The sequence below is a fragment of the Dreissena polymorpha genome, chromosome 1 (assembly GCF_020536995.1).
Source record: "Dreissena polymorpha isolate Duluth1 chromosome 1, UMN_Dpol_1.0, whole genome shotgun sequence".
Taxonomy (NCBI): Eukaryota; Metazoa; Mollusca; class Bivalvia; order Myida; family Dreissenidae; genus Dreissena; species Dreissena polymorpha.
This window is the reverse complement of record NC_068355.1, coordinates 131,830,814-131,847,593: the sequence shown is the minus strand read 5'-3', so window position 1 is coordinate 131,847,593 and position 16,780 is coordinate 131,830,814. Positions and strand designations below refer to the sequence as shown.

The window sequence follows — 16,780 nt, the reverse complement described above, 5'->3', positions numbered from 1 at the left end:
GTAATGTTGAAAATTCAAATTATTTAGTCTCCAATGCAGTGTTTACTTAACATAATAATTTTGATTTTTCTTTAATCCCTTTATGTAAAAAATTATAAGTATGGACAATAATGTTCATAAAACATTTTAATGTGCACAAGCAATGTTTTCTGATTATTTGAACTATTAACAATGCATGTAATACAAAACAGGGGAAGGTAAAAATAAGAAAATTACTTGTCCTGCTCTAAATGACCCTTCAAATTTATTATCAAATAAGTTTTCCCCTCTCTGGGGGGGGGGGAAACTGTGTTCAGAACTTCTGGCTCGTCATAAATCGAAAGTAACATTAACAGCTTACTAGAAAAGCCAAATCTAAATTAATCAAGGGCAAAAAGGTAGCATTTCTCGAAAAAAAAAAATCGAATATGTCCTCAATTTTTTTGCTTCTTTGTGAACTTAAATCAATCAAACCTGTTGGAATATAAACAAAATCCTGGAAAAAGACTTCAAAGCATACACAAGGCTTTTGATACAATCAAGAAAAATCAATCAAAACAAAAACATTTGTCATTAAAAAACGGTACCCAATTTTTCTGGTAGTGCCTCAATCGTGTCTCTCAGCTGCACAGACTCCAAAGCCATCCACAACTTGCTGTCTTCTATTTCTGATGTGGGGTCAAGGTTATATCTGGAATGGGGTTAAGGTTATAATTGGAAAGGGGTCAAGGTTATATCGGCAATGGAAGTTAAGATTATATCTGCAATGGGGTCTGGGCTATATCTGCAATGGGGGGTCAAGGTTAACTTATATCTGCAATGGGGTCAAGGTTATATCTGCCATGGGGTCTAGGTTATATCTGGAATGGGGTCAAGGTATTTTTAAATGGTGGAAAGCTTATATTTTATTTTGGGTAAAGGTTATATCTGATATTTGGTCAAGATTATATTTTGGAATGGGCTTAAGTGTATGACTACAATGGGGTCAAAGGTGGTAAGCTTATATTTAATTTTGGGTAAAGGTTATATCTGATATTTGGTCAAGATTATATTTTGGAATGGGCTTAAGTGTATGACTACAATGGGGTCAAAGGTGGTAAGCTTATATTTAATTTTGGGGTAAAGGTTATATCTGATATTTGGTCAAGATTATATTTTGGAATGGGCTTAAGTGTATGACTACATTGGGGTCAAAGTTATATCTTCACCCTTTACCCTTTAGATATGCATTTTGTCTCGTATGTAGTCTCTTAGGAAATCATTTTAAATTAAGGACCTTTCTTACTAGATTCAAGATTCAAAGGGTTCATTTCTATCCCTAAGCCAAGGTACTGATCAGAAGCAAACGTCATTAAACCTGGCCAGCCTGCAAGTTATTCCCAGGGTGTTCATGTTTTAAGCTGGTTCCATATAGCCTTTTTCCCTTTCCTTCTGTCAAAGTTTAAAAGGGTAAAATGGGATCAAAGTTCTATCTGACATGGGGTCAAGACTATATTTTTATTGGGGTTAAGTTAATGTTTAAAAGCGGTTTAAAATTAAACAAAACAAGGATATATTTAAAATGGCTTCAACTCAAGATCTGAAATAGGGATCAAGCTTACCACTGCGGTAAAGAATTAACCAGATGAGGTTATATTTTTAACAAGAGTCGCTCTACTGCTATAAACACTGTGCAAGTTTGGAAAGAATAAGATGGAAACTGTGTACTTAATCGTGCAAACAAGGAGAATTTTCTCAAATCGAAGGGGAGATTATTGTGTACTTATTTCTCCAATACTGCTCATATTCAATAGGGTTCAAGTCCTCATTGATATAAAGATACTGTGCAAATTTGGAAATAATTGGATGAAAACTATGGAATTAATTGCATAAATAAGCAGGATTTCAATTTTTTTTTCATATTCAAGGGGAAGTCATTCTGGACTTATTGCTTCAATATTGCTCTTTTTAAACAAGGGCTGTTTGTAAAACACGCATGCCCCCCCCCCCATATGGGCTGTCAGTTGTAGTGGCAGCCATTGTGTGAATATGTTTTTTCACTGTGACCTTGACCTTTGACCTAGTGACCTGAAAATCAATAGGGGGTCATCTGCCAGTCATGATCAATGAACCTATAAAGTTTCATGATCCTAGGCATAAGCATTCTCGAGTTATCATCCGGAAACCATTTTACTATTTCAAGTCACTGTGACCTTGACCTTTGACCTAGTGACCTGAAAATCAATAGGGGTCATCTGCCAGTCGTTATCAATGTACCTATGAAGTTTTATGATCCTAGGTGTAAGCATCCTTGAGCTATCATCTTGAAACCATTTTACTGTTTCGAGTCACTGTGACCTTGAACTTTGACATGAAAATCAATAGGGGTCATCTGCTAGTCATGATCAATGTACCTATGAAGTTTCATGATTCTAGGCCTAAGCGTTCTTGAGTTATCATCTGGAAACCATCTGGTGAACGGACCGACAGACATAAAAAGTTATCAAAACCATTTTACTCTTTCGAGTCACTGTTGCCCTGACCTTTGACCTAGTGACCTGAAAATCAATAGGGGTCATCTGCCATTCATTATCAATGTAGCTATGAAGTTTCATGATCCTAAGCGTAAGCATTCTTGAGTTATCATCCGGAAACCATTTTACTGTTTCGAGTCACTGTGACCTTGACCTTTGACCTAGTGACCTGAAAATCAATAGGGGTCATCTGCTAGTCATGATCAATGTACCTATTAAGTTTCATGATCCTAGGCTTAAGCAGTCTTGAGTTATCATCCGGAAACCGTTTTACTGTTTTGAGTCACTGTGACCTTTGACCTAGTGACCTGAAAATCAATAGAGGTCATCTGCCAGTCATGATAAATGTACCTGAAAATCAATAGGGGTCATCTGCCAGTCATGATAAATGTACCTATGAAGTTTTATGATCCTAGGCCTAAGCGTTCTTGAATTATCATCCGGAAGCCATCTGGTGGACGGACGGACCGACATGTGCAAATCAATATACCCCCTCTTCTTCGAATGGGGGCATAAAAAGGGTTTGAGTCCCCATTGATACAAAGACACTGTGCAAGTTTGCCAAGAATTGGATGAAAATTATGGACTTTATCACATAAAAACACAAACTGAATTTTCATTTTTTCCTCAAATTCAAGGGGAGATAATTCTGGACTTATAACTCCAATATTGCTCATTTTCAATAGGGTTTGACTTATCATTCAGATAAAGACACTGCGCAAGTTGGGAAATAATTGGATGAAAAATGTGGACTTTATTGCGTAAACAAGCCTTATTTCAAAATTTTCTCATATTCAATGGGAGATAATTCTGGACTTTTTACTCTGATGTAACCCATTTTCAATAGGGTTCGAGTCCTCATTAATATAAAGACACTGAACAAGTTTGAAAAGAATCGGATGAAAACTGTGGACTTCATAGGGTAAACAAGAAAAAGTCTAACGCACGGCACGGACGGACAACGTAAACCACTGCCATGACATAAGCTCTTCAGGCCTTCAGCCAGTAGAACTAAAAATGAATGAAAGTTGGGTCTGACATTCAATGCTATATCTCAAAGTGGGTGAATTAATATCTGAAAGATGTCAAGATATATCTGAAATGTGTCAAGATATACCTGAAATATGTAACGGATAAATCTTAATTGGTGTGCAAGGTTAAATCTGAAATAAGTCAAGAATATATTTGAACTGGGATTAAGCCAAAACAAAAAAGTCAACACATAATAAAGAAAAATACTGCATAGCATTATTACTATCACTCATTCATAAATTTCAATGTTATTTCACAAAACATAAGAGCATGTTTAGATATTACTGAAAAATTACCCAAAATCGGCACTGAAATACCCAACAGAAGTTTAACAGAGAAGCAATAAGAAAACAACAACAATTACGTCCATAATTTACCTGATAGTTCCTGTAAAAAGTATGGGATCTTGTGGGATGATGGCAAGTTTTGAGCGCAGTTCTGGAAGGGCCACGTGGCAGATGTTGCGCCCATCAATTAATATCTCGCCTGAGCTGATGTCCAGCATGCGGAACATACTCAGTGTTAGCGAGGACTTGCCACTGCCCGTACGACCACATATCCCCACCTGCAGTTGAAAAGCAATTAGCATTTCATCAAATTGATTCCTTGATGACTTATTAGTTTGCCCCCGCCATTAAAGTTTGTGTTTCAATTAATCATCACCAATACATAAGATAAGACATGGATTCATTTGTTTCTAGTTTCTTTTCTTAATTTCATCTTTGTTAATTTCCAGACATTATAGCAAAGAAATCCACAAAGAACAAATCAGCAATACTATTCATATGTTAAAAATAAATAAAATAAAATAAAAATAATAATAAAAAAAATAAAAAAGTGATGTGTTTGTCAATAACACAATGCCCCCTTCTGCGCCGCTTTGATTTATTAAAAAAAAATCATTTGGCAGGTACAGATAATTATCTCCCTTAAAAGCTTATTACTGCCCTTGGGTTGTTTTTTTTTAACCTTTGACCTTGAAGGATGACCTTGACCTTTGCACCACTCAAAATGTGCAGCTCCATGAGATACACATGCATGCCAAATATCAAGTTGCTATCTGAAGCGACATAGAAGTTATGAGCATTTTTCGTAACCTAAACACAAAGTGTGACGGAAAGACGGACAGATGGACAGTCCTGATCACTATATGCCCTCCTTCAGGGGCATAAAAATACAACACAGGATAATTTGTCATTCACAATATTTTCTTCATAAAAGATAAGCAACCACAACTATAAAAACTTGATAAAATAGAACATCTCAGCAGTCCTTTTATTTTCCAACCTTTTCTCCTGGCTCTATTTTAAAGCTGACACCATGAACCACAGGATCCTGGTTGGTGTCGTACCGTAGACTGACATCACAGAACTCTATACTGCCCTCAGATGGCCAGCCTGATACTTTGGTACTGCTATCAGCTAAGAAGCAGAATAAAGATAACGTTAAAGAGACATATCAAACCTTTACCACTCATATACAAATTTTGACCCATACGAAGTCACTCAAAAAATCAAATTAAATTTTATACTTTTCTGAATACATTCAAATGTTAAAGGCTTCATTTCCAACCCTAGAATACTGATTGCTGGCAAACAGCATAAAACCTGAACCATCTGCTAGTAACTCGAAGGCTGTTCTGGTTTTATGCTGATTGCATAAGGCCATTTTCACTTTGCTTTTGAGTGGGTAAGGGTTAATGATTTAAAAAAATATCTTACAGAAGTTTCCGTAAAGATTGAGAAGGATGTAATAGATGTGGTGTGCACCTTTTTTTCATCAGACTGGGAGGTTCTTAATGGGATCCTTACTTGAGAAACTTTAAAACAAGAGAGCCATGACAGCAAAGAAATTGCTTACCTGAGATCAAGGTACTTGTAACAATGTAAAAGAATTAACCAGATGACCTTGTGTTTTTAACCTACTTGATCCACAATCAAACATGGCATTTATATTGACAATTCAATTATTTTCAACAAGTTCCAACAAGAATGAGTCATAAATGTAGCCTTTGCAGATGTAACAAGGCTTTTTAAGACATCTCTTGGTGCCCTATTTTTTTTTATAAAACGTGCCTTTGATTCAAGCTTGAGCTAGATACTGTCAAGATAAACAGTCTGGTCACACTTCATCAAAATTTAGTCATAAATGTTGCCTGTGAAGTAGAATCAAGGTTTTTCTAAGCCCTGACCTGCTGGTGTGGTTTCTATGTCCAGTTTCTTGTATTCCTCCACCCTCTCCACTGCATTCATCATCATCTCCAGCTCAGATTTGTTGCGGACAATCCAGTTCAGGTAATTAGAGACCTGGGGAACATTAGTGGGTACAGAAATATAAATTAATAAAAAACAATACTTTAAAAATCATTAGTAAAGACAAGAATTTATATTGAATAAGCTTAGGACAATCATTATACAAAGCGTATCTGTTAAGAGCCTAATTTATAACTTGGATGTTTTGTTTTTGAAAGACCTTGCTTAAATCCATTTTGTTACTATTCATCGACAATCAGAAGCTGTAGGAGGACAGGGTTCAATCAATAGGGAGACTGACCATTCCTTAACATAAAAAATCATGATTATTTGTAAAATTTTAGGAATAACAAGATTGTAATTTAATTATTTAACATTAATGTTTTATTAAAATAATTGGTTTCACCATGTTTCTAGATCATTGCTCTGGGAGAAATGGGCGTAATGCAGGTAATAATAATAATAATTTTATTTGTGCACATAACAAAATACTAAAATCCATATGAACAGTTATTAACAATTCAGAAATAAACACAGATAGTCAGCATCATAGATAATATACTCTATTACACTTTATCACACTTATTGGTCAAAATTAAATTATTTTGAAATATAGATATAAAAGTGCACTGGATAACCCGTTAAGTTTTGACGAAAGATCGTACAAAACTTATTTCCAACGGGGTCCAAAGTCGTCACATGTAGATCTGAGTGACGTAATATTATATCATAAATTCGTAATATATGATGGAAAAAAGTGACAACGGTCTCACAATGTCATATTATGGTATTAATAAAATAAATCTTTTTTTTAAATAAGAAAACACATCGTATGATAATGAACTTGACAGGATTGCATAAACACAGTTTAAAAATGTATTACAAAATGGTTTACAGTTTAAAAATGTATAGCAATATAGGTGCGTAAAGTGTCGTCCCAGGTTAGCCTGTGCAGTCTGCACAAGCTGATAAGGAACGACAGCATCCAGTTATAATTGGTATTTTACGTTTACAGAAAGTTTCACCTCAGCAAAATTCCACTAACGGCGGAAAGTTTTGTCCCTGATTAGCCTGTGCGGACTGCACAAGCTAATTTGGGACCACTTAAAACGTGTATGCATTAAGCTCCATTTTCCAAAAGCAGCACTATAGTCTATATTGCCAGTAAAACAGAGCCTACCATTAGAGCATATGCAATACACAGTCCAACATAGGCCGGGTCTATCTTTCCAGCAAGTCCAGCTAAGAGACTTGTCACTGCTGACACCAGCACCAATATAGCACCAAAATAGTCCTGGAAAAACAAAGATTGTTCTGAACATTAATATAAAGTCAGTAAAGGGACATTATTCTTTCTTATTCTTAAGACTATTTAAACACTGAAACATTTTAGAGCAATATTGACCAAAATTAAGTCTCAATCTTGAATCAAGAAAAGAGTAAACAAGCAGCCATCACAGACAGCATATCATATTATCCCTAGAAACAGGTGCATTGTCAAAAGAGTACATTAAGGATATGCAATTTATCTTTAAAGGAAAGAAAGCAAGGCAATGGCATTATGTAACTTTAAACAAAGGGCACTTAATCCTTTAAAAAAATAACTAAACCTTCACAACATGCACTGAAGCAAATTGAAGATTATGTTTTAGTAAAAGTTTGATAAAAATTGCATTCAATTTAGTAGTAGTTTCGTACAGAAGCTTTCAAATGTAATTTTAAACAAAGGGCATTTACTCCTGAAAAAACTTCTCTGCAAAACATTGATAATGTGTTGTAAGGATATTTAAAACACTTGTATGTTTTAAAAATAAAATTAGCAAAAAAAATGATAATTTAATTAACCCATGGTCTTAAATAAAGACTTTTGTATCAGGAGTTGATAAATGCCAAGAAACAAGAGGGCCTGAAAGGCCCAAAGTCGCTCACCTGAGATAACAAGATATTATTGGGACAAATCTTCTGACCAAGTTTCATTAAGATAAAAAAATCAACCTCTAGAGTGTTAACAAGATTTAACTATAGCCATATAAGGAAAAATGCCCCGCCCCCTGGCAGCCATGTTTTTCAACCAACCCGCATCATTTTTGAACACTTCCAAGATATTATCAGGATGAATCTTCTGACCAAGTTTCATGAAGATCGGACAGTAAATGTGGCCTCTCTAGAGTGTTAACAAGATTTTACTATAGCCATATAAGGAAAAATGCCCCGCCCCTTGGAAACCATTTTTTTCAAGCAAACATAATTATTTTCGAACTCATCCAAGATATCATTGAGACCAATCTTTTGACCAAATTTCATGAAGATTGGACAATAAATGTGGCCTCTAGAGTGTTAACAAGGTTTTACTTAAGCCATATAAGGAAAAATGCCCCGCCCCTGGTGGCAATGTTTTTAAAGCAACAAAAACCATTTTCTAACTCATCCAAGATATCATTGGGACAAATCTTCAGACCAAGTTTCATGATGATCGGAAAAGAAATGTGACCTCTAGAGTCATGTGTCGAAAAATGCGAAATAAGCCAGATATTTAATTCTGAAATAAAAAATGTCTGTAAAGTCGAATTCGCCAGAATGTATATCATTCATGTACGATGTGAATCTTAATTTAGTTTAATGGTTGTTTTTAAATTCCTGCAGCGATGTCTATTCATACGACACACAAACACTAACTCCAATCCTAATAAAAAGACAAATTATCTGGTTATTGTAGGAAAATATGTACGAAATATCTTCGTCACCATCGGCTCGGGGCGCTAATTTGTCTTTGCTGCATTTTATGAAATTCGTCTTCAATGTCTTGCCTATTTTGTGTTATTGTAACATGTATTTATCAATATATTACAATTTAACACATATAAAAATCGTAAAGTCTTGCTTTAAACGTTTGACAAAAGAATGTCATATTGTACAGAATCATCAAACAATAAAAAACATATTCAAAAGTTTGCTATCTTCCAGAATGTAAAACTATCATTTATAATTAATTCCACTTAATCTTCTTGTGCTTAAAAAAAAAATATTTTAAAAAGGGAGACAACTCTGTCAATTCAACATAATTTTTCAAAAGCCATTTTGCAGTTACTTCCCTTGACATGCTAAACTAGACTGTTCACAAGCTGCTTTACTATATAAATATAAGGAAAATGACCCCCCCCCCCCAAGCGGCCATGCTTTTTTTACCGATCCAAACTATTTTCGAACTCAACCGTCATATCCAGAAAACACATGTTCTGACCAAATTTCATGAACATTGGACCAAAAATGTAGAGGGTTCACATGTTTTCACTATATACATATAGAGAAAACTGCCCCGCTCCCTGGCGGCCATGTTTTTTCACCGATCTGGACCATTTTCGAATTAGTCCAAAAATCAATGAAACCAGTGTTTTGACCAAGTTTCATGATGATTGGGCAAAAATTGTGACTTCTAAAGTGTTCACAAGGTTTCTCTATAGCCATATATGGAATACTGCCCCGCCCCCTGGCAGCCATGTTTTTCAACGGACCAGAACCATTTTTGAACTCAACCAACATATCATTTAGACAAACATTTTGACAAAGTTACATGAAGATTGGGCATCAGATGTGACTTCTACAGTGTTCACAAGGTTTTTCTTTTTTTTGACCTAGTGACCTTGTTTTTGACCCAGCATGACCCAGTTTCGAACTCAGTTGAGGTATCAATGGGACAAATGTTCTGACCAAGTTTCATGAAGATCAGACAATAAATGTGGCCTCTAGAGTGTTCACAAGGCAAAATGTTGACGACGCATGACGGACGACGGACAAAAGGCGATCACAAAAGCTCACCATGAGCACATTCAGCTTAGTGCTCAGGTGAGCTAAAAAACGTTCATTATTCTTTCCAAATTTGTAGGACCATTGGATAGTTATCATAAAACTAGTAACTTACTTAACAATGAACAAGATGTGTTTGTGAAACACAATGTCCCCCTATATGATGTTTGACCTTGAAGGATGACCTTGACCTTGTGAAGGATGACCTTGACCTTTCACCACTCAAAATGTGCAGCTCCATGAGATAAACATGCATGCCAAATATCAAGTTGCTATCTTTAATATTGCAAAAGTATTCATAAAATAAGTGATTTGGGCCACATATATTTGACCTCTGACCTTGAAGGATGACTTTGACCTTGACCTTTCACCACTCAAAATGTGCAGCTCAATGAGATGCACATGCATGCCAAATATCAAGTTGCTATCTTCAATATTGCAAAAGTATTTATAAAATAAGCGATTTTGGCCACATATATTTGACCTCATACCTTGAAGGATGACCTTGACCTTTCACCACTCAAAATATGCAGCTCCATGAGATACACATGCATGCCAAATATCAAGTTGCTATCTTAAATATTGCAAAAGTATTCATAAAATGAGCGATTTTGGCCACATATATTTGACCTCTGACCTTGAAGGATGACCTTGACCTTGAACTTTCACCACTCAAAATTTGCAGCTTCATGAGATACACATGCATGCCAAATATGAAGTTGCTATCTTCAATATAACAAAAGTTATTGCAAAATGTTAAAGTTGGCGCAAACAGACCAACAGACAGACCAACAGACAGGGCAAAAACAATATGTCCCCCACTACTATAGTGGGGGACATAAAAAAGCACTTCATATTTAATCCAATTGAGCCTCACTAAGGGAAAAAGGGCTAAAGACTCTAACACTCTAAGAGGGAAAGTGTTAAACTGAAAGATGCATGTTAAGAGCGGACCTACCAGTCTAACACCGAGCCATCTGTTCGCTGTTTGGTTGAACAAGAAGGGAAGAACATTAGTATCGATGGAGGTAATAGCAGTCTGTTGGAATCTGGACTGGGCTCTGAAAAGATATTCAGATTAACCATGTGTCTCAATACTGACATGAGAAGTGCAAAACTTTACAGATTAATTTATTCAAACAAGGGCCCAATATTTTTATACACAAATTATTTAATAACTGGATAATGCAGAAAAAAAAGTTTCATGTTAAGTTTTATACACCCTCATAATAGTGTTCATCACTCTTTTAGAATATCAATCTTTCATATCTAGACAAGAGCTGCCTCAAAACTGCACCTGACTATTCTTCCCCTTTTGTAGTGTTTTCAGTCAAACGCCTAATATATTGACCAACTCTCACACAATGACCCTGCATATATGTGTAAAGATTCAATGAATACCTCTAGAAGAAACAGTGGTATGGAGATGTTGCAACTCTACCTGAGCAGAGCATAACACAGATGCAGAGAAATGGGTGAGAAGTATAGTTATGAATATCCCTTTTCCCCATAAGAAGCAAAGTGAAAATGCCCTTTGAAACCAGCATAAAACCAGAACAGCCTGCGAGTAACTCACAGTCTGCTCAGGTTTTATGCTGTTTGCTTCTCATCAGTATCTAAGGGTCTGAAATGAAGCCTTTAAAACTTGAATTTAGTAAGAAATGTATTTAATTAAATTTAACTTTTCAAGGGACTAAACATGCGTCAAAATGCATCTAAGTGGTAAAGAGTTAAGTGAAATTCCAGCCAAAAATTAACCAATTTTGTATGGTACTGTATGTATCTCACTTGTAAGCCCTTATAGTCTGCAGTCCGCTCAATGTCTCTGAAAAATGTGAGAACACTGGAGATTTGGTAACACTGTCCAGTCGCTGTAACTCCCTGAAAGTTGAAAAAAGTACATTAGAATTTAACCAAATACTGCTCATGTTTCTTTTATGATAGTAATAAAATACAGACAACTTGACATGATTTTGTAATAAGCTGCTGCTTCTGTTGGTTATGCTACTATATGTGTTGTTTTCATCCTCTTGGTGTTCTTGTTGATGCTTTTGTTGTTATTGATGCAATTGTTGTTGCTGTTGATGCTTTTCAAATGCAGGGACCGAAACTTAGCTCGCATAATCGCAAAATGCGAGTGATATTTATGGATAGTCAGTTGAAAAATATAAAGCTTGCAATTTTCTGCAAGTAGAAATTTCAGATTTCTCAAACCTGTTTTTCCCTAAATCTTTAAGTATTGAGAGAAACATGTAATTACTTTCTATAATCACAACTCCAATTTTTCAAGATCAAAATCTTGCTTAAATTAAACAATTAAAGTGTTAATGAATTGCATAAACACATTCGACCGCCATTGTTGTTGTTGTAAGATTCAAGGGAAGCTACTCTGGTACGAGCTATGGTTCACTATGCACTTGCAGCTAATAAGCGTCTTGGTGAATGCGACTTTCGAAAAATCTTTCCCTATGCACGATCAAAAACTTTCATCAATCATAGACAAATTTCTGAAGAGGCCGACATCCAAGGACGCTGAGACAGCAAAGAAACTTAAATCTCCAAAACCTACAGAGAAAGCCACTCCGACAGTAGCTCTTGAAAGTTAGATAGATGACTGAATTTAACATCAATCAAGATTATGTTGTTGACAGCGACAATGATTATGCTATTTTAAGTAGCCAACATATAATGCACAATTTTAAGCAATATGGTACAAGAAATGTATTTTTTTTTAAATACAAAATATAAAACCTCAATTGGGAGTAAGTTTTTCATTTTGCAAGTGAAAAAAAAAATCAACTTGCCAAAAAATGCAAGTGCCCTAATAGGTTAAATTCGGTCCCTGAAATGTTATTATTGACACTCAAGTTGTTGTAGTTGTTGCTATTGTCATTATTGTTGACGCTTTTGAGTCTGTATTTGATGGTTTTGTTGTTGATGGTGATGTTGTTAAAGTTTGTGCTATTGTTAATACAGGTGATGCTATTGTAGTTATTATTTTTGATACTTTTTTGTTCTTGATGGTACAATTATTACCGGTGAGGCAATTGTTGTTGCCATTGATTATTTTGTTGCTGTTGATGAGGAAATTGTAACGTTGATGCTGTTACTGTATTTGTTGCTGATGATGCTGTTGTCAATGGTACTATATTTGATGTTGATTATGCTTATGTAGTTGTTGATATTGATACTATTGTTGTTGTTCATGAGTGTATTGTAGTTAATATTGATGCTATTGTTGTTGACAGTGTTGTTTATAATGCTGTTGTTTGATACTAAGGTTTTTGTTGATGATGTTATTTCTGTTGCTGTTTAAGATTTTATTGTTGCTCATATACCTTTTCAGTTTTTCTTTAAATCTTAATTCAATATTATATTCTTTAATTATTTTTGAACATTGACTTTTAGAATACATTAAGGACAGTTTCAATGTTTTTGGAAGACTCATTCAAATCAAGTTGACATTTATGTATTGTTCATTACTTCCTCCCTACCCTAGTTGTTTTGGTCTTGCCACCAGTAACACACATAAACAAGAGCACCACCTTGCGGGTGCAGACCGCTCATCTATTTTCTTTTTAAAGGTGAAGGGACTCATTTTCAATCACAAAGGAGGGAGGGGCGGAATGAAGAGGGGTGTATAGTGTGGGGGTGTGGAATTTATTACATTATCTTCCAAAAATGCGAAAAAAAAAACGCAAAAAAAAATTTTTTTAAATCGGGAGGGGGGGGAGTGGGGGGTTGGGGGGGGGAGTGGGGGGGGATTTTTGGGTGCGATGGTTGGACGGTATTTCAAACATAAAATAATAAAAATAAATATTTGTGTTTTTTAACCGTTTCAAAAAAAAAATTTGGGGGGGGGTGGGGGGGGGGTAAAGTGTGAGGGTGTGGTGGTAATTTGTGAGATGATCTTTAAAAAAAATAAAAAAAAAAAAAATAAAATAGGGGGGGGGGGGGGGATTCAGGTGGGGGGAGGGGGGATGGGGGGGGGGATTCTTGGGTGCGATGGTTGGACAGTATTTCAAACATAAAATAATAAAAATAAATATTTGTGTTTTTTAACCGTTTAAAAAAATTGGGGGTGGGGTGGGGTGGGGGGTATAGTGTGAGGGTGTGGTGGTCATTTGTGAGATGATCTTAAAAAAAAAAAAAAATGGGGGGGGGGAGGGCACAGGGGATGGTTTGGGTGGAGTCTATTGTGGTTTGTCAGGTAAGAGTAGTTTTGTCAAAGTATCAATCAAATCTAATCATAAATAAAGAAGTTATGGCAATTTTAGCAAAATTTAATAATAATCAAGGTCATTCAAAGGTCAAGGTAAAATTCAACTTGCCAGGTACAGTATCCTCATGATAGCATGAAAGTATTTGAAGTTTGAAAGCAATAGCCTTGATACTTAAGAAGTAAAGTGGATCCAAACACAAAATTTAACCATATATTCAAAGTTACTAAGTAAAAAAAGGGCCATAATCCCGTAAAAATGACAACCAGAGTAATGCAACTTGTCCTTTTACTGTACCCTTATGATAGTTTGCGAGTGTTCCAAGAATGAAAGCAATATCTATGATACTTTAGGGGTAAAGTGGACCAAAACACAAAACTTAACCAAATTTTCAATTTTCTAAGTATAAAAAAGGCACATAATTCTGTCAAAATGCCAGTCAGAGTTACATTACTTTGCCTGCACAGTCCCCTTATGATAGTTAATAAGTGTTGCAAGTATGAAAGCAATAGCTTTGATACTGTAGGAATTAAGTGGACCTAAACACAAAACTTAACCAAATTTTCAATTTTCTAAGTATAAAAAGGGCACATAATTCTGTCAAAATGCACACCAGAGTTATCTATCTTTGCCTGCCCAGTCCCCTCATGATACATGTAGCAAGTAAGTGTACCAAGTTTGAATGCCATAGCATTGATACTTTCTGAGAAAAGTGGACCTAAACGCAAAACTTAACCAAAATTTTCAATTTTCTATGTATAAAAAAGGCACATAATTCTGTCAAAATGCACGCCAGAGTTATCTAACTTTGCCTGCCCAGTCCCCTCATGATAGTTAGTAAGTGTACCAAGTTTGAATGCAATAGCATTGATACTTTCTGAGAAAAGTGAACCTAAACGCAAAACTTAACTGGACGCCGATGCCAACGCCGACGCCAAGGTGATGACAATAGCTCATAATTTTTTTTCAAAAAATAGATGAGCTAATAAATGAAGATTTTAATACCTCAGCTACAAATTGTTAATTTGCTAATCATTACAATACCTTGCAGTGGCAATATAGAGTCTTTCTAACAGGACGTATAGAAATGCCACCCCGACGGCAGCAATGATGAAATATGGCGTCCCAATACAGTTGACAATTATGGCACCAAATGTTGCGAAAAGGCATCGCAGAAATGACTCCCACGTTCCAGGAATTTTCTGCAAAAAATACTTCCCACTTTAATGGAATTTTTCATTTAAAGGAAGTCTTTTCTTAGGCGGAAACTTTACATACAAGCCTTATACTCCCTTTTCCAAAATAGTGCAGCTCAATGTAGTTTGAAAGTACTGCAAAAGCATTATTTAACTTGTATAGGTAGTTGCAGAGGACTAAAGAGCATAAAACTGGCCACTAAATGGTTTCAGCATCATCAATACTTTCATAAGAAACAATCTAATGAGGATTGATGTTATATACCTGCACAAACTGATTGGCATCTGAGCATTTGTTTAAGCTTTGATCTCTAAACACCATAATTGTTTTAATCAAGACACTTCATTCACCAATACCTGATCAATATTACTGAGATCCGAGGAGAACCGGTTGATGACTCGCCCGCTTGGGTTGGTATCAAAGAACCTCATGGGCACGTTCATTACCCTGTGAAGTAGGTCATGGTGGAGGGTCTTGGCCCCAACCACACCAGTGAAATGGAACACAAATCCCGACACAAGTGTTACCATGACGGCGCACACTGACAAGGTCACGTAGACATGTATGTACCTGCTGTTGTCAAAGCCCTGGAAGTGTACGATTGTGAGGAATGAAGAAACAAGTGATGTCTTATGAAATAGTGTACCATTGTGAGGAATGAAGAAACAAGTGATGTCTTATGAAATAGTGTACCATTGTGAAGAATGAAGAAACAAGTGATGTCTTATGAAATAGTGTACCATTGTGAGAAATGAAGAAACAAGTGATGTCTTATGAAATAGTGTACCATTGTGAGGAATGAAGAAACAAGTGATGTCTTATGAAATAGTGTACCATTGTGAGGAATGAAGAAACAAGTGATGTCTTATGAAAGCCTTGCTCTGGTATAATAATGCTTAATGCATGTGCATAATGTCGTTTAAAATAAGCCTGTTGGGGGGGGGGGGTGCAATAAAATGAAACTTTCTGCTTAAAGTGGTTTTTCTGGAAAGATTGGAAATGGTATACAAGTTCATGCAAAGTAAAAACAACAACTGGAACAATCCTAAATTGTGTCACTATACACCAAATTACAGGTGCAGATAATAATTATAATAATACAAAAATTACATATTAGTGTTCTAATTAATTTGTCCATTCTCTTATTAGCATTTCAAATTTGTCCACATTCATCTTGAAACATGGGCATTTTTCTCTTAGCCTTCAGCCAAATTTTACAAATCATTTACAACATGGTCTGACTAGGTCATTGACCGTCAGGGTTTTTTTTTTAGAAAAAGGGGAAGACGCTGGACGCTGGGTAAAAGGGGAAAATCGAGCGCGAAAGAGACATATTTGGGGAAAAAATAAAAACTGTTCATTTCAATGTCTATAACTCACCTACAGACTTCAGAGTTTTTTTTTTAGAGAAAGAGGCATGTCTCTGACCTTTTTGTTCTTAAACACATGAACAAGTATGATATTAAAGTCAAAGTCCTAAATAAAGTTTCAGGGGTAGATCTAATAATGGGAAATGTTTTCAACTGGGGCCGGGCAACGATGTCAATATTGTGATTTCAATTTCATGATGAATGGGTTGACGATCTAGATCTGCTACAGTATTGGAAGGGAAAGGTGCGGCAGCTGCCGATTGTCTACTTTCACTTTCACAATAATCCGACAGTATTAATCGATGTTGATTACATGTAACTCTCAATCCTGCTGGGTTTCAACGGTTTTTGATGATTCATTCTTAAAAAATGCGTAAACGCAATTTATATTTTCCGAGTCCGAACGTTTGATT

General features: G+C 35.7%; 1 protein-coding gene across 4 annotated transcripts in view; it reads right to left on the bottom strand.

Annotated features, from left to right (window-relative positions):
• Positions 1-16,780, bottom strand: part of LOC127850349 (ATP-binding cassette sub-family C member 9-like) — an 80,160-nt gene that overhangs the window by 6,852 nt on the left and 56,528 nt on the right. For all 4 annotated transcript variants that reach the window (XM_052383326.1, XM_052383334.1, XM_052383341.1 and 1 more), the window contains 9 exons: positions 15,354-15,584; positions 14,845-15,002; positions 11,369-11,461; positions 10,539-10,641; positions 6,957-7,070; positions 5,716-5,830; positions 4,812-4,945; positions 3,902-4,089; positions 567-670 (listed from right to left, as the gene is read on the bottom strand). In XM_052383326.1, coding sequence (XP_052239286.1) covers positions 567-670; positions 3,902-4,089; positions 4,812-4,945; positions 5,716-5,830; positions 6,957-7,070; positions 10,539-10,641; positions 11,369-11,461; positions 14,845-15,002; positions 15,354-15,584 — 1,240 coding nt within the window. The remainder of the gene's footprint in view (positions 1-566; positions 671-3,901; positions 4,090-4,811; positions 4,946-5,715; positions 5,831-6,956; positions 7,071-10,538; positions 10,642-11,368; positions 11,462-14,844; positions 15,003-15,353; positions 15,585-16,780) is intronic.